General features: G+C 40.3%; 1 protein-coding gene across 5 annotated transcripts in view; it reads left to right on the forward strand.

Moving 5' to 3' along the window:
- The window catches only part of LOC140730748 (probable methyltransferase TARBP1), a 384,497-nt gene that overhangs the window by 269,226 nt on the left and 89,364 nt on the right, over positions 1 to 25,907 (forward strand). For 2 of the 5 annotated variants that reach the window (XR_012099666.1, XM_073051592.1), the window contains exons 27-28: positions 2,549 to 2,743; positions 20,341 to 20,465. Coding sequence is in view for 2 of the 5 variants with exons in the window: in XM_073051592.1 (XP_072907693.1) it covers positions 2,549 to 2,743; positions 20,341 to 20,465 (320 nt within the window). In the remaining 3 variants the exon portion in view is untranslated. Of the gene's footprint in view, positions 1 to 2,548; positions 2,744 to 7,737; positions 7,992 to 20,340; positions 20,466 to 22,374; positions 23,640 to 25,907 lie in introns of those variants that run through there. The other 3 variants (XR_012099668.1, XM_073051593.1, XR_012099667.1) reach the window with 3 other exon arrangements.

The following is a 25,907-nucleotide window of genomic DNA, read 5'->3' on the forward strand; positions in this document are numbered from 1 at the left end:
AAGCGCTGTCGACATTTCGGGCTGAGACCCTTCGTCAGGACATCTGGTTACTGCGGCAAATAGTGGTGGGAGGCTTAAGCCAAACTGAGATATTTTGTGATCAATTGTGGGACTTGACTAAAACTGCCAAGTGTTTTTGACATCCTCTCTTCTTCTCTACAGTTAGAAGATACAAAAGCTTAAAAACATGTAGCATCAGGTTCAATGACACCTTTGAAACTGATGTTGTAATACTATTGAACGGAGCTCTTCTACAATAAAATAGACTGTTGACCTTACAGTTTGCCTTGTCATGGCCGTGAGCTTTATTGTCTACCTGCACTGCATTTTCTCTGTACTGTGGCACTTTGTTCTGCGTTCTGTTACTGCTTTTCCTTTGTACTACTTCAGTGTAGTGATGTGGTGAAATGATCTCTATGAGTGGAATTCTTCCCTGTACATTGGTATGATGAAGGGGAAAAAGAGTCTTCAGGAGCAATGGCACCATCGTTGGTAACTGTGGAGGCTAATTCTGGATCTGCAGACTCTGGAGCAGTAGGGACACGGGATGCGGGAGCTTGGGTAGTAGGATCCTTCTTGTGTCTCCTCTTCAGATTCCTCACAATTCTTGGTTCCTCCATGGATCAGCATTCTCCAGTGTTCTCTGTCACAAGTCAGCTGCTGCCAGTCATTGCCCTCAATATTTGCCTGAGACAGCTGCTGCTTAAGTTGGTCTTTGTATCCCTTGCATGGGACACCACGATCTCTCTTGTCCTGAGACAGTTCTTCATAGAGTACTGTTTTAGTAACCTGGAGTTGTCCATGTGAGACATGTGGCCTGACGAGCAGAGCTGCTTGAGCAGCAAAGTGGCTTCAATGCTTGGAAGTGGAGCTTTCTCCAGGACCTTGTTGTTGGGGTCATGATCCTGCCAGCTGATACTCATGATGGAGTGGAGGCAGCAACTGGATTTGCTTCAACCCAGGCTTCAGAGCCATAAAGCAATGTTGTGATGATGGCAACTCCGTACACCTGGATTTTTCTGGACAGACACAGCTGGTGGTTCTTCCACATATGTTTCTGGAGGTGCCCAAAGGCATTGCTGGCTCTGGTGAGTTGATTGGCAACGTCCCTTACTACTGTGGCATCGTTAGGGATGACGCTGCCCAGGGAGGTGTACTGCTCAACCGTAGTGAGAGAGCGGTAATAAATGGCGATCCGAGGTGGGTTGTAAACACCACGAGGGGGCTTCTGTTGGAGGATCATTGTTTTCTTCAGACTGACCATTAACCCAAAAGCCCTTACGGCCTTGGCGAACTGAGTGACTGTAGCCTGTAACGCAAACTCTCTGTGTGTGTGAGAAGAGCCTCGGTAAATGTGACAGTAATAAACCAAATTACCAATTAGCAAGAATTTTGCTTAATGCCAATGTCATTTATTTGTATACTGGGATATAAAATTTAATGATTGACATCAAGTTACGTTACACAGATGAAGCATTTAACCAGTATGATTCAGCTGGGCTTTACCATGCTCAAACAGTAGCTGCAGTCTTGCTTGTTCGTGTTTTTTCCTTGTCTCTCTTTTCATCAATCCACAACCTAACTTATCATGTCAATCACTGACTCTATACACTTTTGAGTTTAAATTTAATTTAAAAAAATGTTTCTCTCTGCTCTTGGTAATAAATCACCTGCACTCAATCTAAGAACTATGTTTCATTCTAAACTTTCAGCTAAGGGAAACAGCTCATTTCCATCTGTTTCTTATCACTTCACGTCAAATCGCTTCCTAACTTCCCCTTTTCCAGTAAAAATAATTCCAGTTTTATTTAGTTTATTTTTCTGTATTAGTTCCTAGTAATTATTTTATTGCTTTTAAGAAATGGAAGGAGAATTTTGCCATGCTGTTTTAAAAACTGATTTTTTTTTTAGAAGTAATGCCACATATCCTCTTGGAAAAATGGAACGTGTATCCCAGCTGATTCTAGCCTAGAGGAAAATTACAAGTCGGTGGAACATAGTGGCAAAGCTTAAGTAGTTAATTTTATATGCATGCTGCTTATTCAAGCACTCACTAAGTCTCATGACCTTAAAAAGAAGTGCCAACATTGAGAAAATATAATATAAATTATAATTTAACTATTCAGCATTAATATCTGGATGCAGGATAGCAAATCTATCATGTTTATAAGCAATTCATCATACATTTTTGTCAAATTCTCTAGTTCAATACTCCAGGGTAACACACACAAAAAGCTGGAGGAGCTCAGCAAGTCAGGCAGCATCTACGCAGAGGAAGAAAGGAATAGAGTAAACTTTTCTGGCGGAGATCCTTCATTAGCCCAAAATGTCAATTTTTATTCTCCTCCTGAGGATTTCCAGCATCGCGGTATCTCTTGTGTTTATCAATGCTCTAGGTCTTTGACAATTGTTCAAATTAATTCCAAATTCAAATACTCATAGTACTGATTAAATACATCACTTTCAGTGTAGCATGGACATGAAGTTAATCAATGACCAATATATAAATCCAAAAGTATTAATTGGAAATGTTGGAAATGCTTTTCAGGTTGTTGCCTGTCTGACCTGGATCAAGTTGCTGAATGGACAGATGTACAAAAGAAGATAATGCCTTGGAAAACTAGCATCCCAGACCAAGATGTGGAGTTGCTCCATCAGGAGGGAGCCGCCATACCTGGAAGGTCATCTGACAATGGCCTGATTGTAGTGGCATCTCTAATTGATAAGACAACTAACCTGGGAGGTAATGTTTCTAGATTTTAAGATTTTTTTTGTGGTGTGTTTCAGCGTTGGCACCTTCAGTGTATTTAATAGGATAAATATAAAGTGGGAGAGAAAGGCATTAAATAACTTACAAGGTGATAATTCCACATTTTTGCCTATTGTTTGGAATTTTTTCATACCTGACCACAGATGTCCCATGTAGGTTTAGTTGGTCTTTGACCACAGAGTGGAGACTAGACATATTAAGGGACCTTTCTTTCTTTTTTCTTTTTTTAATTGATAAACATAACAATGATAATGATACAAAGAAATTGGGATTACATTAATAACGGTTAACGTATACAGACACAAGGGTCAGATGGGTCTATTGAGGAATATAGAGTAGCAAGAAAGGAGCTTAAGAAGGGGCTGAGAAGAGCAAGAAGGGGGCATGAGAAGGCCTTGGTGAGTAGGGTAAAGGAAAACCCCAAGGCATTCTTCAATTATGTAAAGAGCAAAAGGATGACAGGAGTGAAGGTAGGACTGATCAGAGATAAAAGTGGGAAGATGTGCCTGGAGGCTGTGGAAGTGAGCGAGGTCCTCAATGAATACTTCTCTTCGGTATTCACCACTGAGAGGGAACTTGATGACGATAAGGACAATATGAGTAAGGTTGATGTTCTGGAGCATGTTGATATTAAGGGAGAGGAGGTGTTGGAGTTGTTAAAATACATTAGGATGGATAAGTCCCCGGGGCCTGATGGAATATTCCCCAGGCTGCTCCACGAGGCAAGGGAAGAGATTGCTGAGCCTCTGGCTAGGATCTTTATGTCCTCGTTGTCCACGGGAATGGTACCAGAGGACTGGAGGGAGGCGAATGTTGTCCCCTTGTTCAAAAAAGGTAGTAGGGATAGTCCAGGTAATTATAGACCAGTGAGCCTTACGTCTGTGTTGGGAAAGCTGTTGGAAAAGATTCTTAGAGATAGGATCTATGGGCATTTAGAGAATCATGGTCTGATCAGGGACAGTCAGCATGGTTTTGTAAAGGGCAGATTGTGCCTAACAAGCCTGATAGAGTTCTTTGAGGAGGTGACCAGGCATATAAATGAGGGTAGTGCAGTGGATGTGATCTACATGGATTTTAGTAAGGCATTTGACAAGGATCCACATGGTAGGCTTATTCAGAAAGTCATAAGGCATGGGATCCAGGGGAGTTTGGCCAGGTGGATTCAGAATTGGCTTGCCTGCAGAAGGCAGAGGGTCGTGGTGGAGGGAGTACATTCAGATTGGAGGGTTGTGACTAGTGGTGTCCCACTAGGATCTGTTCTGGGACCTCTACTTTTTGTGATTTTTATTAACGACCTGAATGTGGGATTAGAAGGGTGGGTTGGCAAGTTTGCAGACGACACAAAGGTTGGTGGTGTTGTAGATAATGTAGAGGATTGTCAAAGATTGCAGAGAGACATTGATAGGATGCAGAAGTGGCAGATGGAGTTCAACCCGGAGAAGTGTGAGGTGGTACACTTTGGAAGGATAAACTCCAAGGCAGAGTATAAAGTAAATGGCAGGATACTTGGTAGTGTGGAGGAGCAGAGGGATCTGGGGGTACATGTCCACAGATCCCTGAAAGTTGCCTCACAGGTAGATAGGGTAGTTAAGAAAGCTTATGGGGTGTTAGCTTTCATAAGTCGAGGGATAGAGTTTAAGAGACGTGATGTAATGATGCAGCTCTTTAAAACTCTAGTTAGGCCACATTTGGAGTACTGTGACCAGTTCTGGTCGCCTCAGTATAGGAAGGATGTGGAAGCATTGGAAAGGGTACAGAGGAGATTTACCAGGATGCTTTCTGCTTTAGAGAGTATGGATTATGATCAGAGATTAAGGCTTTACTTTTTGGAATGAAGGAGGATGAGAGGAGACATGATAGAGGTGTACAAGATATTAAGAGGAATAGACAGAGTGGACAGCCAGCACCTCTTCCCCAGGGCACCACTGCTCAGTACAAGAGGACATGGCTTTAAGGTAAGGGGAGGGAAGTTCAAGGGGGATATTAGAGGAAGATTTTTTACTCAAGAGAGTGGTTGGTGCGTGGAATGCACTGCCTGAGTCAGTGGTGGAAGCAGATACACTAGTGAAGTTTAAGAGATTACTAGACAGGTATATGGAGGAATTTAAGGTAGGGGGTTATATGGGAGGCAGGGTTTGAGGGTCGGCACAACATTGTGGGCTGAAGGACCTGTTCTGTGCTGTACTGTTCTATGTTCTATGACACAAACTCTGAGTAACATATGTAATCTAAGCCTCCCAATTTCTTAATAACTGAACATGAAAAAGATTCCAAAAATTTTATACATAAAAATTCCCCCTAAACTAAAAAAAAACACAAAAAAACAAATCAAAACAAAGGCTGGGCTGCCATGTTTTGTCAGTTAAAGTCATTATTTGTCGTTAACTCCACTCCTCTATACACGGACAAAAAGTTTTTAAGAAGGATTTGGAAAAGGTCAGCTTACATCATATGAAAACGTTGAATAAATGACCTCCAAGTTTCTTCAAATTTAACTGGAGGATTGATAGTACCACTCCTAATTTTTTTCTAAGTTTAAACATGTTATAGTTTGGGAAAACCATTGAAATGTAGCAGGGGGATGAGAATCTTTCCATTTAAATAAAATGGATCTTCTGGCTATTAATGTAACAAATGCAATCAAATGGTAAGCTGAAGGGGATAAGTGACTAGAGTCCATCACTGGTAGTTCAAAAATTGCAGTAATAGGATGAGGTTGTAAATCAATACGCAAAACCATATAACAATTACAGCATGGAAGCAGGCCATCTCGGCCCTTCTAGTCCATGCCGAATGCTTACTCTTACCTAATCCCACCTACCTGCACTCAGCCCATAACCCTCCATTCCTTTCCTGTCCATATACCTATCCAATTTTTAAAAAAAAAAATGACACTACTGAACAAAACTACTGAAATAATATCAAAAATGTCTTTCCAATATTTTTCCAAAAGAGGGCAAGACCAAAACATGTGTCAAGGAAGCTACCTCAGAATTACATCTGTCACAGACAAGATTTATATGGCAATAAAAACGAGCTAACTTAAATTCTATCAAACCATGTCTAGCACACATTAAAGAAGTGCTAACTAGATGGAGAATTTTCTCCCATTTCTCTGTAGGTAGATACCTGAAGTTCTCTTTCCCATTCATTCTTAATTTTATCAGATATACCTAGACGTATTTTCGTAATCAAATCATAAATAATTGCTATTAAACTCTTTTGATAAGGGTTTAAACCTAAATTTTTTCCTGTAATTTCAGTTTGATGTGGTATTGAAAAAGTAGATAAAATAACATTCAAAAAGTTTCTAATCTGTAAATATCTGAAAAAAGGGATCTAGGCAAATTATATTTATTAGACAGCTTGTTCAAAAGACATGAGACAGTTATCCATGAATAAATCATGAAAACATGTTATTCCCTTTGTTTTCCATAAAAGAAAAGCTTGATCAGTTCTGGGTAGTTGGAAGAAAAAATTGGATATAACAGGACTTCATAGGATAAATTTATTCAATCCAAAAAATTTACAAAATTGAAACCATATTTGTATTGTATGTTTAGTTATTGGATTAGTCATTTGTTTATTCAGTTTAGTAAGTGCAAAGGGAAGTGAGGCCCCTAAAATAGAAGCCAGTGAGAACCCCTGTACAGACTCACACTTGAGGTTCGCCCATCGTGGACATTGAATTTCATCCAAATCTTAAATATTGAATATTAATTGCCCAATAATAGAATCTAAAGTTCGGCAATGCCAAACCACCATCCTTTTTTGATTTTTGTAAATATTTCTTACTTAACCTAAGATTTTTATTCTGTCATATATATGAAGAAATTTTAGAATCAATAATATCAAAAAAGGATTTAGAGATGAAGATTGGTACTGCCTGAAATAGATACAGAAATTTAGGTAAAATAATCATCTTAATAGCATTAATTCAACCAATCAGTGATAAGGACAATGGGGTCTATTTGGTAAGCAGTTGTTTAACATGATCAATTAAGGCTAAAAAATTAATTTTAAATAGATCCTAATGTTTCTTAGTAATTTTAACACCCAAATAAGTAAAATAATCAGTAACCACTCTAAATGGCGATTGTCTATAGATTGGAACTTGCATATTTAATAGGAAATGCTCACTCTTATTAAGATTCAATTTATAACCAGAAGAACTACTAAACTGAGCAAGTAGTGATATTTTTGCAGGAGTGGATTTCTCTGGGTTAGTGATATATAGTAGCAGGTCATCTGCATATAGCGATATCTTATGCATCCCATTCCCACGAATAATGCCACATCACATGGATCATAATGTGAATCACGAAGAGTGATTGCCAAGGGCTCCAAGGCAATACAGGTAGTCCCCAAGTTACGAACGTCCGACTTACGGACAACTCGTACTTATGAACCGAGGAAGGAGAATGCTGTCGGCCATTTTAAGTCAAAACGCGACGCCATCCACCATTTTAAGTCGGATCGCGACGCCGTCCGCCATTTTAAGTTGTTGCCGTTGACACTGTCTTGAGTGTTTCACTTTGTATTTGGCGTAAATTTTTCTTAGTAAGATTCACCCTGACCCCGCCCCCTCCCCCCCCCCCCCCCCCCCCCCACATTCCAGTTGGCTGGTGGTGCAGTGAGATCAGCACTGGGCTCGAATTCAATCCAGTGACAGACCGCTCCTGTGCCAGGTTGATGTCGATCCAGTGACTCCTGTATCATCCGTGTCGGGTTGATGTCGAGCTCAAAACTCGACCTTGTAAAAAAAACACTGCCACCTCCAGTTTAAATTCCCACGTGGAAAATTGTGGAGGATCAAATACCCAAACCCAGCACAGCCCCCACTCGTCCCATTTAGTCTGTCTCAGTGCGGTGGTCCTTAGGACCCAGCGGAGCTCGAGAGCTGGTGCAGCTCGGGACTCGCCATTGCTCGGGACCTGCCGCCCACAGTGTTTCTGTTCCATTGACAGGAAGTGATTGTGATTGAAAATAAAGTGGAAATAATAAAGCGTTTGGAAAGAGGTGAAACGCCATCGGTCATTGGAAAAGCGTTAGGCTACAGTTGGTCAACGATCAGAACAATTTTAAAGGATAACGGATAAAGTGAGAATAATGGAGCACGTGAAAGGCCCTGCCCCGATGAAAGCTACAGTTATTATTAAGCAATGCAGTGGTTTAATTATTGGAATACATACGTTTCTTAAGTGTTTTAATGCATAGAAAGGTAAATATATACTATATACTAAGACAAACGTTTGACTAACTGATGCTAAATAACACCGGATGTACTTGTTCCAATATACGTACAAATCCGACTTAAAGACGGATTCAGGAACGGAACTCGTATGTAACCTGGGGACTACCTGTATCAAATAGTAAAGGGCTTAAAGGACAGCCCTGTCTAGTACTTCGAATAAACCTGAAAGAGGGGGATCTCTGATTATTGTTAAGTATAGAAGCCAAAGGTGTATGATATATCAATTTAATCTAAGATATGAATTTTGGGCTAAAATTAAATTTCTCATGTGTGTTCTCGGTGTCAAGCAAAATAGCACATTCTGGAGTTTTAGATGAAGTATATACAATGTTCATTAACCTCCTAACATTATAATATGAATAACGATTTTTAATAAATCCTATCTGGTCGTCAGAGACAACTTGTGGCAGTACATTTTCCAATCTAATTGCCAATATTTTGGAAAAGATTTTGGAGTCCACATTCAACAAGGATATATGCACATTCATTGGGGTCTTTATCTTTTTATAGGAATTAAAGAAATAGATGCTTCATAAAAGGATTGTGGTAATTTACCTACAAATAAGGCATCCTTAAAGATTCTACATAACCAAGGAGAAAGTAGATTTGAAAAAGATTTAGAAAATTCTACTGTATACCCATCCAGACTATGTGCTTTACCAGAATTAATCAAAGAAATTGCTTTCTTTATTTCTTCTTCTGTGATGGGTACATCTAATGCTAAACGTTCATTAAGTGGTAATTTAGGAATGTTCAATTTCCTTAAAAGATCATGCATTATGGTAGAATCGTCAGTAAATTCTGATTGGTATAAAGAGGTATAGAATTCTTGAAAAGATTTATTAGATTTGTCATGGTCGACCAAAATACCATCTCGTTTATGAACTTTAATAATCTGAAGTTTAGCTGAAGCGACTTACAATTGTTTGGCTAGTAATTTACCCGATTTATCACCATGTATATAAAACTGACTCTTAGTTTTAAGTAATTGGTTCTCAGTCAGGGATGTTAATAACAAACTGCGTTGCATCTGAAGTTCAACTCACTTTTTATAAAGCTCCAGATTAGGAGCAGCTGAATATTTTTATCTGTTTCTTTAATCTTATCAACCAATGTACATGTTTCATTATTAATTCATTTTTTCAATCCAGCAGAATATGAAATAATTTGTTCAGTGATATATACTTTAAAAGTATCCCATAATATCCCACTGGAAATTTCTTCCGTAAAGGTAGTTGAAAAGAAAAAGGCCATCTGTTCTTTAATAAAGTTAACAAAGTTTAAATCCTGAAACAGAGTAGAATTGAACTGCCATTGTCTAGCGCTACATGAGTTAATTTGATTGATAGTTTCAAGGGCGCATGATCAGAAACGGCGATTGCATTGTACTCACTAGCGGTAATAGATGGAACTAATCGAGAGTTGATTAAAAAAGGTAATCAATTCTAGAATAATTATGATATACTTGAGCAAAGAATGAGAACTCTATCGTTAGGATGTAAAAACCACCAAATTTCTAAAATTTCGGACTTAACTAAAAAGGAATTAATAAAAATAGCGGATTTGTTTGGAAGTACCTGATTGGATGCAGACCTGTCCATCAAAGGATTCAGGCAACAGTTAAAATCTCTGCCCATTATCAACGTGTATTCATTTAACTGAGGAAGAGATGCAAACAGATGCTTAAAGAATTCAGGATAGTCGGCATTTGGTGCATAGATATTAACCATAACAACTTTTTGGTTATAAAGTAAACCAGTAATGAACAGAAATGTACTATTCAGGTCTGAGGTTGTTTCATAGTGAACAAATGAAATCGAGGTGTCTATAAAAATAGGGACTCCTTTCACCTTAGTCTGTGAGTTGGAGTGAAATTGCTGTCCTTTCCAAAATGTAAAAAACGCTGATTATACTCCTTCCTCACATGTGCTTCCTGGGCAAAGATAATCTGAGCATTCAATCTATGAAAAACTTTAAAAATCTTCTTCCGTTTAATCGGATGATTCAAACCATTTGTATTCCATGAGAGAAAGTTAATAATATTATCCATTTTACTTGTATAAACCATATGGTATGTAAAGGGTTAACCTTACTGCATAGGAAACTCATGAATCAGGAAGATGGAAAAAAGTTTAAAGGGGGACCGGAAGTTACGACAGTTCAGACATATTTGTAGTTTCAGATCAGCCCAGATGAAAAAAACTAAACTAAAAATAGCCCCCCCCCCACAAAAGCCTGAAAACTGGCCAATAGACAGTCAGAAAGCTATCTAGAAATTCCCCTACACCCATCTCTCTTGAAGGCATATCTCCAAAATTGAAAAGAATGCGAAATGCCACCCATAGTCAAAATATTGAGAAAAGAATGCCATAACAAACACCAAATGTTAGGAAAAAAATCAGCCGTTTGCAAAACATTTTGAAAGGCGAGATCTTGGAAAGTGAAACAGAATACAATCTTATTAATATTTCAGGGAAGAAGAAAACAGTCAATCACCAGATCAGATTCTTAATTATTTTCAAAAATGAACAATTGAAAATAATAAAATAATAAACGAAGAAAAAAGTAACTAACATAGAAGCATGATAAACATCCATACTCCAAAACAAAGTACAAGTGTTATCAAACCAAGGGCAAAAATCTTCAAACTTTAAAAGTCCAGATCTATGAACTGGTTATTAACTTATAATCCAAATGAATACAGACATGAAGAAACAGTAAATTTATTAGACAGCTGAGATCAAACGTTGATCCTCAAGGAATTGATGAGCTTCGTCCACGGATTTAAACCATTTACATGATATATCAGGCAGAACAACCCTTAAATGAGCTGGAAATAGCAGAGCAGGTTGAAATTTTCTTTGACATCACCGGTTTAAAAAGCGATCTTTCTCGCATTACCTTGGGACTGTAGTTTTCAACCAGATGAAACTTGAAATCTCCGTGTTCAATAACCCCTTTCCGATGGGCAATTTGAGTTAAATGCTCCTTGATATGCACATAGTGGAATCGGAGTATAACAGGTCGAGGCTTCAACTCTTTAGGAGGTTTTGCTCTTAAAGCATGTGAGCACGATCAAGCATAGGGGGAGTAGAGAAAACTTCAGAGCCAAACAGGTCCATTTAAAAATTGAGAAAAGAATTTAGTAAGGTCACCACTCTCAATGTATTCACAGAGTCCTATTATTCACAGGTTCTGTCTACGACTACAATAATCTTGAACTTATACTGTTCCAGTGTTTGAGTGGTCGAAGTTAATTCCTTTTCCAATGCTTAAGTGCTCCCAGCCTACTTTTGATCTCCTTTAACAATGCTTCCAAAGTAGAAAATCTTTTATCGAATTTATCATCCACGAGCTTCGACATAGCCTCCAAAGTGAGTTGAGACTGCTTAGGCTGTCACCTTCTCTCCTTCTGTTTCCATTACCGCCTTCCTTGCCTTCGGTTGATGCCTTTTGCCTCTGGTATTCATTTCCAGCGATTAAATATCAATGTTCAAGCATGTAAAAGTGTTATAAACACTTTAATATAGATAGTGAAAGGGTAGTAAAAAAAATTGAAAAATGAACAGAGCAAAGCCAAAATGCAACTTACTCCATCTCGTGCCCCAAGAGAGTCGACATATTATGGGATCTAAGTGTCATTGGCAGGCCATTAGCTATTGTCCAGGAGGAGAAAGTGGTGAGCCAGCACTTCCTTGGCTAAAGTTTTCCTTGAAGGTTCCTGTTTGTCCCAGGGTTTAGGCACTGGAATGATGAGAGGTTGTGGTAAGTTTCCAAGTTAGGATGTGATAACAACATGGAGGAAACCTGCAGGTTGTAGTGTTTCTCTGCTACCTTTGTCCTTCATTGTGTTAGTGAGCTGCTCTTAGAGTGGTCCAGGCAAGCGACTGTCATGTTTCAGAATATAGAACATAGAAATTTACAGCACATTACAGGCCCTTCAGCCCATAATGTTGTGCCAACCATGTAACCTACTCTCAAAACTGCCTAAAATTTCCCTAGCACATAGCCCTCTATTTTTCTAAGCTCCACTCTAAGAGTCCCATAAAAGACCCATCTGTATTTGCTTTCACCACTGCCTGACAGAGCATTCCACACACCCCTACCATTCTGTGTGAAAAACTTGCCTCTGATATCCCTCTCCCCATACCTACTTCCAAGCACCTTAAAACTGTGCCCTCTCGTGACAGGCATTTCAGCCCTGGGAAAAAGCCTTTGGCTATCCACACGATCAATGTCCCTCATCATCTTATACACCTCTATCAGGTCACCTCTCATCCTCCATCGCTCCAAGGAGAAAAGGCCAAGTACACTCAACCTATTCTCATAAGGCATGCTCCCCATTCCAGGCAACATCCTTGTAAATCTCCTCTGTACTCTCTCTTATAGTATCCATGTCCTTCCTGTAGTGAGGTGACCAGAACTGAACACAGTACTCCAAGTGGGGTCTGACCAAGGTCTTATATAGTTGTAACATTACCTCACAACTCTTGAACTCAATCCCACAGTTGATGAAGACCAACACACTTTATGCCTTTTTAACAACACTGTCAACCTATGCAGCAGCTTTGAGTGTCCTATGGACATGGACCCCAAGATCTTGCTGATCCTCCACAATGCCAAGAATCTTGCCATTAATATTATAATCTGTCTTTAAATTTGACCTACCAAAATGAACCACTTCACACTTATCTGGGTTGAATTCCATCTGCCACTTCTCAGCCCAGTTTTGCAGAATATGAACCATCTATAACCACCTTTGCCTTCTGTGGGCAAGCCAATTCTGGATCCACAAAGGAAGCTCTCCTTGGATCCCATGCCTCACTACTTTCTGAATGAGCCCTGCATGGGGAACCTTTTCAAATGCCTTACTGAAATCTATGATGAGAGGCATTGATCGTGTGGATAGTCAGAGGCTTTTTCCCAGGGCTGAAATGACTGCCACAAGAGGGCACAGGTTTAAGGTGCTTGGGAGTAAATACAGAGGAGATGTCAGGGGCAAGTTTTTTACAGAGAGTGGTGAGTACGTGGAATGGGCTGCCGGGAACGGTGGTGGAGGTGGATATGATAGTGTCTTTTAAGAGACTTTTGGATAGGTACATGGAGCTTAGAAAAATAGAGGGCTATGGATAAGATTGGGTTTGAGAGGGGTTATAAATCAGCCATGAAAGAATGGAGGAGCAGACTCGATGGGCCAAATAACCCGATATTTCTCCTATGTTTTATGGTCCTGCCACGTTCAGTTTTGAGTCCCAGCATAAATGCTGCCAAGGGTTGTGCTATAGACGGTATGTGCTATTTCTACAAACCCATAAATTCAAGAGAGATACTAATTAAACAGAAAGCAGAGACCAAGTAGCTAATGACTCCTTCTGTAGTCTAAAATCAATATTGTAATGATTTATGTCTGTTTTTCTGTTATCTAAGTTTTGATAAGCATATATAATCAAAGCATTCAACTGTTACTAAAATATGTGTGAGTTTATTATGTTGCATTTTTAATTAGCGATATTCCTTGTGACCACATGGTTCAGAAGTTACTGTTTTCACATATGAAATAAGCAACAAAAGCCTCGTTTTGTATCCACTGTTCCCTCTAATCTGTATGAGTTCATGGCCCCGCAGTAACTGCAATGCTCCTGTGCACATAGCTTTTGCTGGTGCACAGCTGAGATACAGACAAATGAGAAAAAGTTTACAAAAGGTGAAAGATTTTCAATATTGTACTTGTAGCCCTCTGGTAAGCCTCAGGCTTGCTCAGCTCGCTTCTGTCTCGGGGGAGCAGCCTTCAGCCCTGCCAAACTGGGCAATCAGCTTGTGTAGATGCTATGTGATGTTCCTACCATGCCAAATAACAGACAGTACACCATATGTGATTAAATGATTACACTTTATAGGTCTTACCGGAACTATGTACTTAATAGAGATACAATATAAAAGGAAAAGTAAGAGGCGCCAAACTTATCAAAGTCCAACCACTTAGTGCACAACTGTTGGAGCTCAGTTAACAACGTCTTCTTGCCACCATTCGATCCCCTCCGACCTCCTCGACCTGCCACCTGGTACCAACAACGGTGGTCAATCAGACACTCCACATGAATCTGTCCTCGTCTCCTCTCTTTGCCGAAGACCCTGGGCCTCGGACTCGGGGACCCTGGGGGGGTCCGTTCTGTCGCCCAACTTACAACATCGCGTCTTCTCTCTCCAACCCCCTCGCGCCTTCTTCCCAAAAGCCCACGCAACACTAGCTTACAGACCCACAAGAAAGAATAACAGCTATCCCAATTGGTTAACAAATGAATACAATTCTTGTTATCAGTAATTATAACCCAAACAAGCTGTGAGAGAAAGCACTCTCTCACCAGTTAACATAATGAAGAAGCATTTTTACTTTTAACGTAACAAAGAAGCCATTTTAGTAGCCTTAGCAGTAACATAAAAGAAGAAACCCCTTACATACTATATTTTATTATACCCTTCCATTAACGAAATCAGATTTTCGAAGAAGTTACCAGGAATGTTGACAAAGACAAGGCAGTTGACAAGGTCCTGCATAAGAACTTGGTCAGGAAGGTTCAGTCGCTTGGCATTCAAGTTGAGGTAGTAATTTGGATTAGACACTGGCTTTGTGGGAGATTCCATTAGGTAGTATTAGATGGCTGTGTCTCTGACTGGAGACCTGTGATTAGCGGAGTGCTGTTAGGATTGGTGCTGGGTCTGTTGTTGTTTCTTATGTATATTAACTATCTGGGTGATAATGTGGTTAACTGCATCAGCAGATTTGGAAATGATACGAAGACTGGGGGGTGTAGTTTTTTTTTAAATTTATTCACTTCTGGGATGTGGGTGTTGCCAGGATTTATAGCCCACCCCTAGTTGCCCTTGAGAATGTGGTGATGAGCTGCCTTTGTGAACTGCAGCAGTCCCTGAGGTGTAGGTACACCCACAGTGCTGTTAGGGAGGGAATTCCATGGTTTTGACCCTAGTGACAATGAAGGAATGGTATTATGTTTCCAAGTCAGGATGGTGAATGACTTAGAGGGGGGATTTCCAAGTGGTGGTGTTCCCAGGTATCTGCTGTTCTTGTCCTTCTAGAGGGTAGTGGTTCTGGGACTGGAAGGTACTGCCTTAGGAACTTTGATGTGTTGTCGCAGTGTATCTTACAGATAATACACATTGCTGCAACTAATCGTCAATGGTGGAGGGATTGGATGCTTGTGAAAGGGGTACCAATCAAGTGGGCTCCCTTGTACTGGATGGTGTCAAGTTTCTTGAATGTTGATGGAGCTGCACTCATCTAGGTGAGTGGCGAGTATTCCATTACACTCCTGACCTGAGCCTTGTAAATGGTGGACAGGCTTTGGGGAGTCAAAGGGTGAGTTACACCTGTAGTCAGGAAAATGCTTGAAGCTGTCATTAAGGAAGAAATAGTGAAACATTTAGAAAGGAGTAGTTCCATTAGACAGACGCAATATGGATTCAGGAAGGGCAGGTCCTGTTTAACAAACTTACTGAGGACATAATGAGTGCAGTGGATAGAGGGGACCAGGTGGATGTCATATACTTGGATTTCCAGAAGGCATTCGATAAGGTGCCTCACAAGAGACTTATAAATAACATACGGATGCATGGAGTCGGATGAAGTGTATTGGCATGGATAGTGGATTGGTTAACCAATAGAAGGCAGAGAGTTGGTATAAATGGGTGTTTCTCCGGTTGGCAGTCAGTGGTGAGTGGGGTGCTGCAGGGGTCTATGCTGGGCCTGCAGCTGTTTACCATTTACATTGATGATTTGGAAGAGGGGATTGAGTGTAGAGTAGCAAAATTTGCTGATGACACTAAACTGAGTGAAAAAGCAAATTGTACAGAGGATGTGGAGAGTCTGCAGAGGGATGTAGTGAGTGGGCCAAGGTCTGGCAGATGGAATACAATGTTGGTAAATGCAAGATCATCCACTTTGGAAGGAATAATAGAAGAGCAGATTATTATTTAAATGGTGAAAGATTGCAGCATGCTGTTGTGCAGAGGGACTTGGGAGTGCTTGTTCATGATTCGCAAAAAGTTGGCTTGCAGGTGCAACAGGTTATTAAGAAGGCAATTGGAATGTTGGCCTTCATTGCTATAGGGATTGAATTCAAGAGCAGAGAGGTTATACTGCAACTATACAGGGTACTGGTGAGGCTGCACCTGGAGTACTGTGCTCAGTTCTGGTCTCCATACTTGAGGAAGGATATACTGGCTTTGGAGGCAGTGCAGAGGAGGTTCACCAGGTTAATTCCAGAGATGAAGGAGTTAACTTATGAGGAGAGATTGAGTGGACTGGAACCATACTCTCTGGAATTCAGAAGAATGAGAGGAGATCTTATAGAAACATACAAAATTTTGAAAGGGATAGATAAGATAGAAGTAGGGAAGTTTTTCTCCATTGGTAGGTGAGACTAGAACTAGGGGGCATTAGAACAAGGTTCAGGGGAGAAGATTTAAGATGGAGATGAGGAGAGACTGTTTTTCACAGAGAGTGGTGAATCTGTGGAATTCTCTGCCCAGGGAAGCAGTTGAGGCTTCTTCACTAAATATATTTAAGACACAGTTAGATAGATTTTTACATAGTAAGGGAATTAAGGATTATGGGGAAAAGGCAGGTAGATGGAGCTGAGTTTACGGATAGATCAGCCATGACCTTATTGAATGGCAGAGCAAACTCAATGGGCCGAATGGCCTACTCCTGCTCCTATTTCTTATGTTCTTACGTACACACCACAGGATTCCTAGCTTTTGACCTGCTCTGGTAGCCATGGTGTTTAAATGGCTAGACCAGTTAAGTTTCCTGTCCATGGTAACCCCCAGGATGTTGATAGGGGATTCAGTGATAGTGATGCCACTGAATGTCAAGGGATGATGGTTAGAGCCCCTCTTGTTGGAGATGGTTAATTCCTGACACTTGCGTGGCTCAAATGTTATTACTTCCACTACTTTGCTTATGATTGAAAGTAGGCTGATCAGTCGGTAATTGGCTGGGTTGGGCGTCCTGTTTCTTGAGAAGTTTGGATTGGTTTATAGATAGTAGGGTGTTATGATCCCAGCCCCCTCCTTTGTGAGAATCGCCAGAGCCCTAGTGAAGGGGGGGTCAATGACCCAAGAGAAGAGAGAGATACGTGCGATGTCCCTCGTTTCTCGGCGAGGCAAAGCTGGCGACTGTGGTCATTGTCTCGTGGAGACACCTTTGTGAATTGGGAACTGTACTACGTGTATACCCTCAGGGCAACGTGGGTGGAGAGATGGAGAGAGATTGCATCATCCCAACCTGATTGACATCTGAGACCCCGTGAGTTCAGATAAAAGAGGGGTTGAAAAGACGCACCAGAAGACACGCTAGAAATCCTGCGACAGCGTTTAATAGCGACAGCCGGTGGGGGGGTTCGTGTGCGTCTTTTCCTTGCCTGGGATTGGCGACCTCACCACGAGAGAACGGCTTTAGCTACCGGAGAGGCCACAAGTGGACGGCCACCCCCCAACGAGACTCTGACGGATCGAACTCCTAAAGGTTGGAAAAAACCCACCGGGTAACTGTTTCATTCAATCTCTCTCTCTCTCTTTCTAACAAAAGTGCACCACCGCGACACCCCAGAAGATGGCAGCTGGTGGAACTGCAGTGAACGCAAGAGACTTTTAGATATACAGCGGACAATATATACCTTACCCCTAGACAACGATAGAGCTTATTTCTTATTGATTATTACTATACCTGCGCTTTAGATTGAGTATTGACGACGTATGTTATCTGAATGTTTGTATTAACCTTACTTTTGTGCCCCTTTATAAATAAAAACGTTTGAAAATGGTACCATCAGACTTCAGCGGACCTCTCTATCTTTGCTGGTAAGTGATCCAGTTACAGGATACATAACAAGGGGTGTGGAAGACTACGGTTCTGGTGCAGGTTGATGGATATAAGCTGTTTAAATGGTTTGTCAGGGACTAGATGGACTAAAGAGCTTGTTTCTGTGCTATACTTTACTTTGACTCTAAGACTCAGTCATCAAAAGCATGGGATCTTTTCAGTTTTCATTCTAAATATTCATAGTATGTATATTACAAAAGATATTTAAAGTGCTATGCAGTTCTAAAAATTTCCTGCTCAGAGCAATGGTTGGTCTGCACAGATGTAAACAAATTAGAGTGAATGTTGTTTGTATGTCAAATCACTATCTATAGGTTAAGACTTATTTTGTAAAATACAACACAAAAATTATATCTTGCTTCTCCTGGGAGTAAACATGTATTCCAGATGTAGCGAATAGCTCCTCATCAAATACTTGTAGAGGCCTCTGGAATTGAATTCCACGCTTCATTATGTTTTGCCACAGTTCAGTTAGCTCATTTTATCAGATTTAATGTTACGTCGTCTCTGTTGAGTTTGAATAGTAATTGATTTCAACATTATTAAATTTAAGATTTACCTTTGCGGTGTTGGGGTATTTGAAGAGATAACTTTTGTCATATACATGAAATCTGTACTAAGAATACAGTGGGTGCCACGATAGCGTAGAGGTTGGAGTTCAAGTTCAATTCCAATATCATCTGTAAGGAGCCTGTACATCCTCTCTTGGGAATGTGTGGGTTTTTCCCAGATTCTCCAGTTTCCTTCCACAGTCCATAGTAGATTAATTGGTTGTTGTAAATTCTCATCTAATTAGGCTGGGTTATATTGGTTGGTTTATCTTTACTACAGTTATAACTCCAGAGTTCCTCAAAGGGGCTGCACACTGTATGTTTCTCTTTTCAGTTTTCCTTCATGATGTAAGGGTGTAGCAAATAGTTTCCTTTGGTTCAAATCAAAGTCGACTTTATTGTACAAGTGCAATGAGAAACACTTACAGCAGTATTACAGGTACATCGCAGCATTCACAGGGAAAACAAATTATTACCATTTTTACAAAAACAATTCATTTTAGTGCAAAGTGATCAAAGTGGTCATAGTGTTACTAAACTGCTGGTGTTGAAGCATATCATCTCCTGTTTGAATGGCAACTGCATCTGCTCCACCGCCACAAAATAATATAAACTCCAGGACCTGGGGCTCAATAAGCCTTGTGGAATTGGATCCTGGATTTCCTCACTTGTAAACCCCAGTCAGTTTAGGTTGGCAAAAACATCTCGTCCACAATCTCCATCAGCACAGGACAACCACAGGGATGTGTACTTAGCCCCCTGCTCTACTCACTTTACCCCTATGACTGAGTGGCTGAATACAGCTCCAGCACCATGTACACATTTGCTGACAACACCAATGTTGTGGGGTGTGTCAAAGGTGGTGTCGAATCAACATACAGGAGGGAGATTGAAAATTTGGTTGAGTGGTGTACTAACAACAACCTCTTATCCAATGTCAATAAGTCGAAGGAACTGATAGTAGACATTAGGAGGGGGAAACCAGAGGTCCATGAGCCAGTAATCATTGAAGATTCAGAGGTAGAGGGGGTCAGTAACTAATTTCTGGATGTCCCTATCTCAGAGGACCTGTACTGGACCCATCATATAAATATTATTATGAAGAAAGCACAACAACAGCTTTACTTCCTCAGGAATCTGCAGAGATTCAGCATGTCTTCAAAAATCTTGTCAAACTTCTATAGATGTGTGGGAGAAAGTGTACTGACTGGCTGCATTATGGTCTGGTATGGGAACACTAATGCATTTGTGTAAAAACTCCTACCAAAGGTAGTGGGTTTGGCCCAGTACATCACGGTAAAATCTACCCAACCATTGTGCACACCTACGTGAAATGTTGCATTGAAGAGCAGCGTCTATCATCAAAGATCCTCACCACCCAGTGGCACCCAGTGCTGCCATCAGGTAGAAAGTACAGGAGCCTCAGAACTCACACCACCAGGTTCAAGAACAGTTACTACCCCTCAACCATCAGGCGCTTGAACAAAAGGGGATAGCTACAATCACTTAAGGAGTCTTTTATCTTGATACTTAATGCTAATTATTTATTCTATTTATTATCTGCATTTGCACAGATTGTTTATAGTTTACAGATGCTGTTCTATAGATTTGCTAAGTGTGCCCACAGAAAAGAATCTCAGGGTTGTATGTGGTGACATGTATGTACTCTGATAATAGATTTTACTTTGAGCTTTGAACTTAGAGTTAAATAACAGTTATTCTTCCTTATTTCCCTATTTTTGTTTTATTTTGCTGTGAGTATGTGATCAACTGAATAATTGGCTTAACTTTGCTAATTTTTATTGGATTGTATTATTTTGGTTTAAAATTGTCTTTGCTTATAGTTTATGTGCAATCTTTCCAGGTTTGTGTCGAACGAGTGAGATTTTCGGGGCCTCTGCACTGGTGGTGAGCAACTTGCATTGTGTGAATGACAAGCAGTTTCAAGCCCTTAGTGTTTCTGCAGAACAGTGGCTAACTGTCATCGAGGTGAGTAGAGAGCTTCCCATTAGTTTCATAAATGGACCAGTGAAAGAGTGGTTGCTTACACCCAGGATTCTGGGCAAGGTGATAGATTCCAGATGCTAGTCTTTGGAGCAAATACATTGCAGATGCTGGAAATGTTAAAATCCATCAGAATCAGGATCAGGTTTAATATTACTGACATATGTGGTGAAGTTTGTTGTTTTTTGGCGTGCATACAGTGCAATACATAATTACTGTACGTTACAATGAAATACAGGTGGCCCTCGTTTTTCGAACATTCGATTTACGTCAACTCACTGTTACGAAAGCCCTACATTAGTTACCTGTTTTCGCTAACCAAAGAGAATTTTCGCTTTTACGAAAAGAAGATGCCCACTTTATATGTGTGTTTACCCCGGGAAAGACTACGATGACCGTGAAGCCTTGTGCGGGCAGTTGTTTGCGCATGCGTGTACGTGCATATGTACGTATGCGTGTACATGCACATGTGTGTCGGTGACGATATTTTTTCTCCCAATCGATTTTGGCTCACTGTCTTCCCAAGTATGATAAGTGAAACAACACCATACATACAATATTTCTACTTTATATAGGGTGTATATTTATCATATCATTCCTGCTTTTACTATATGTTAGTGTTATTTTTGGTTTTGTGTGTTATTTGGTTTGATTTGGTAGGTTATTTTTTGGGTCTGGGAACGCGCAAAAATTTTTCCTATATAAATTAATGGTAATTGCTTCTTCGATTTATGCCATTTCGGCTTTCGAACGGTTTCATAGGAACGCTCTACCTTTGAATAGCGGGGGAAACCTGAACTGTGTGCAACAAATATATAAATAGTGCAAAAAGAGAGTAAGACAGTGAGGTAGTATTGATGGACAGTTCGTGATACCTGATTGTGGAGGGATAGAAGCTGTTCCTAAAACATTGAGTGTGTGTCTTCAGGTTCCTGTAGCTCCTCCCTGATGGTAGCAATGAGAAGAGGGCACATCCATTATAATGTATGCCACCTTTTTGAGGCATCACCTTTCAAAGATATTCTTGATGGCGAGGAGGCTGGTAAACATGCTGGAGCTGGCTGAATTTATTTTCTGATCCTGTGTATTATTGCTTCCATGCCAGATGGTGATGCAGCCAGTTAGAATGCTCTCCGCGGTACATCACAGTGCCTCCACACCTTTGAGGAAATCTTTAAAAAGGTGATGTCTCAGAAAGGCAGCATCCATCATTAAGTTCCCCCACCATCTGGGACATGCCTTCTTCTCATTGGTACCATTTGTTAGACTCTCTGGTGACATATCAAATCTCAAACTCCGAATGAAATATAGCCTCTGGCTATATTTATATGAATCAAACAGAATGAAAAAAAGTGCTCAACTGGTAAATGAGTCAATATTTCATGAATAGACCCTCCGTCTCTCCACTTCATCTTCACATTTGCCTTTGCAGTTCCTATTTCTGATGATGACCTGAAAGATATTTGCATTAACGAGCAAGTACTAATAGAGCAGCCACTGAGTGTAGATAAGTACTGAGAATGTGAGCTGCAGAGTCCTTGAAAGTGAGTCAGTTCAGTGCTGAGGTGAGTGAAGTTATTCATGCTCAGGAGCCTGATTGTTGTAGGTAATGACTAATTCATTAGAGTCACTAATCACTGATGCATTGTAGATTTCAAATGATTATCTGCAGGCAAAACTGCTTCACTTTGCCGGTCCTTTAGTTTGTATTGTTGGGAAGAGCAGTATGTAAGTATGAAAGGGGTTGCATTTCAGTTCCAAATGTGAACAGCCCAGCTTTGAAAGTAATTAGTAAAATTCTCTGGTGGAATAGGGATAGGAAATGATTCTATTTTTGTGCCCACAAAGTGTATCGTTAATGATGTAGCTATAATGGCATACTTGGCATTTGCAGCATCTCCTTCAAGAAGCACCACTCTGAACCGAAGCAAAAACAGAAAATGATGGAAGCTCTTGGCAGATCAGGCATTTGTGGAGCAAGACACAGTGCCAATTTCTCCACAGATTCTCTTTGCCCTGCTGACAACTTCCAGCATTGTTCATTTGTTCAAGACTCGAGATTGTTTGTCATTTCTAGTACCCTAGTGTAGTGTTGGCACATGGCCAAGTGGTTAAAGCGTTCGTCTAGTGATCTGAAGGTTGCTAGTTCGACCCTTGGCTGAGGCTGCGTGTGTGGCCTTGAACAAGGCACTTAACCACACATTGTTCTGCGACGATACTGGTGCCAAGCTTGTATGGTCCAAATGCCCTTCCCTGGGACAACATCGGTGGTGTGGAGAGGGGAGACTTGCAGCTTGGGCAACTGCCAGTCTTCCACACAAAAAAAAACCTTCCCTAGGCATGCGCCCTGGAAACTTTGCAAGGCGCAAATCAGTGGTCTCTCGAGACTAACGGAAGCCTACGCACCCTAGTGTAAAGGCGAATGAAATAATTGTTACTCCAAATCTGATAAATCTCCAAATCTCCAAATTTTTGCAGCACAAAAAACATAATAATAAAAACACAAAAATAATAAAAAACACAATAAGATAGCTTAGAGACATAGATTGATTGTCCATAAAGTGACGCTAGGCATAAAAGTGCCTGTACATAAGAATACTGACAAAAAATGAAAAAAGTAGTTGTGTTTGTGCGTGTGGCAGAGTGGGTTAGTAGGTGGAGATGTTGAACAGCCTTACTGCTTGTGAAAAATAACTGATTTTGAGTCTGGTGGTTCTGGCATGGATGCTACGTAGCCACCTCTGATGGGGGTAGGACAAACAGTCCACGAGCAGGGTAGGTAGGGTCCTTCATGATTGTGCTGGCTACATAGCATCTACACCAGGCCATGCTCTTTTCTCGCCGCTGCCATCAGGTTGATAGTACAGGAGCCTCAGGACTCACACCACCAGGTTCAAGAACAGTCACTACCTCTCAACCATCAGGCTCTTGAACAAAAGGGGATAACGACATTCATTCTATTTCAGATGTTCCCATAATCAATGGTCTCACTTTTATCTTGTTATTTCATGAGCTCGTTATTTATTAAAATTTATTTATATTTGCGTCTGCACAGTTTGTTGTCCATTGATCCTGTTTACAGTTATTGTTCTATAGATTTGCTAAGTAGGCCTGCAGAAAAAGAATCTCGGGATTATCTGTGGTGACATGTATGTACTCTGGTAATAAATTTTACTTTGAACATTGAACTTTATTATTTCCTGGCAGTCAAATTATGTATAGTCTAGTGTCACTTTATGGACACAGTATTGATCTATGTATAGCTAACTATCTTATTTATATTTATTGTGTATTTTTTTAATTGTTATTGTGTTATTTATCTTATGTGTTTTTGTGCTGCAGCAGATCCAGGGTAACAATTATTTCATTCTCCTTTACACTTGTGTATAGGAAATGATATTAAACAATCCTGAACCTTGAATTTTTGTGTTGGATTTGCTGCATTTCCATTTCCTTTCTCCAACTGCTCAGACATGGATTGCCAAGACTTAGTTTAGGCTTGTCCCGCTGCTGGTTTTAAATGCCAGGGCCTTGACACAGTGGGCTGATTAGAGTGAGAAGCTGGTATTTAAGGTACTGCAGAAGAGCAGAGTCGTCACATAACGTGGATCAGCCAAATAGAATAGTTTGTCCCAAACAATGTTACCTCTGCACAGGCCACCCATTGCTCTAATCGGGAAGGTTTAACATGGCCTGAAAAGAGAGTGGCACTTTAAATGTTTTTTTTCTAATATGCATACTAAAAATATTTTGAATGAAAGTGAAAAATCACATCCTTTAGATTCTATTTTTTTAATTGAAAGGTATAATGAAATGGAGTACAACAAAGAAAATCTTTCTAAAACTTTTTCTAACTGCATCTAATTCCAGCTGCGAGGCAACAAAGGCTGTACACGCGGGTGTTTCATTTACTGTGCACCCATGCAGCGTAGAAGGAACAGTGTTCCAAAGTATAGTATTGGCATAACGGTATTGTGATGGTTACGACGATGCTCTTACCGCACAGGGCATCCGAGCACTGAGTTCAATTCTGGTGCCATCATTAAGGAGTTCATACATTCTCCTCACAGGTGCTCCGGTTTCCTCCCACAGTTCAAACAAATGCCATTTAGTAGGTGAATTGGGGATTCTCCATTAGGCGCTCATGGATTGAGGTTTGATTTGGCTTCCCTTCATTACCGTTTTTTTTAAACCCATGATCACCCCTATTTAATCTATTTTTATCTATACTAGATTTTTATTTTTGAAGTTTTTTCGAGTTTTGATTGTGAATTTTTGAAGAAACGAGCACAGAAATGAGTACAATGAGTACAAGATTTAAAGGGCTAGATCCAACAAACGGGAAGGATGCCGACGGTAACGGTAAGAAGAAAAGAGGGGAACCTAAGCGTACTGAACTAACTTATGATACAATGTTGGAACTTTTAAATGCACAATCTATTGAACTACCCCAAAGTATTAAAGAAGACTTTAAGGAACTCCAGGATTCCTTGGATGCGCTTGGTCACAAAGTTAAACAACAACAATCCAAAATCACAGAACTACAGGACGAAGCTTGGAAGAGAGATCAGAAAATTGATTGCTTGGAACAAACTCTGTCTTCGACAGTTAAACAATTGGAGAGTTTTAAATCCAAGATTATTGATCTTGAAAATTGATCCAGAAGACAGAATCTACGTATAATCAGTCTCCCCAAAGATGTCGAGAAAGGGGACCCTTTAAAATCCTTTTCTCTATTTTTAAAGGATGCGTTTACCTCTGAATTTCCAAACGACCCCCCATAACTTGACCGTGCCCACCAGTCCTTTCCCCGAAGACCTGTCCCTGGGTCCAGACCTGGAGCAGTGATTGTCTGGTTTCATTATGTGCATGTTAAAGAACATCTTATCCACATTGCTCGTCGGCAAGGTATGATTAAATTTCAAAATTATCAATTCAGTCTTGTGGAAGATTACAGCCCAGAAGTGATGAAGCTGCGGTTGGCTTACAAATCTCTGATGTAGGAATGTTCTGAAGAGCGTCTCAAACCAGTGATATTGTATCCTGCATGCCTCAGAATTTCCCCTTCGGAAGGCTAACGCCGTATCTTCCTTTCTACAAGTGCAGCTTGAAGTTTCTTAGATGAACACTATCCATCTGCTTCGGGCACACCGCTTTAATTAATCTATGGCTTTGTAGTCCTGGCTCTGTACTTATACGCCTTTTTAAAAGCCTACAATTTGCCTATGAAGTTTGATCTTTACAAGTTTAAGATTTTCGTTTTTGGTTACTAGTGTAGTTATGCTTTACATTTTAACTGTAGTTTTTTTCCTTTTAATTTTGCTAATAATTTTTTTTTAATTGTTTGATTTTTGCCATTTTTACTAATGATTTGACACTGGATTTTTATTATTTTGGAGGAATATCTCATTCTTTTTGTTTCGTATA

This window comes from Hemitrygon akajei, chromosome 7 (assembly GCF_048418815.1).
Source record: "Hemitrygon akajei chromosome 7, sHemAka1.3, whole genome shotgun sequence".
NCBI classification, from domain to species: Eukaryota; Metazoa; Chordata; class Chondrichthyes; order Myliobatiformes; family Dasyatidae; genus Hemitrygon; species Hemitrygon akajei.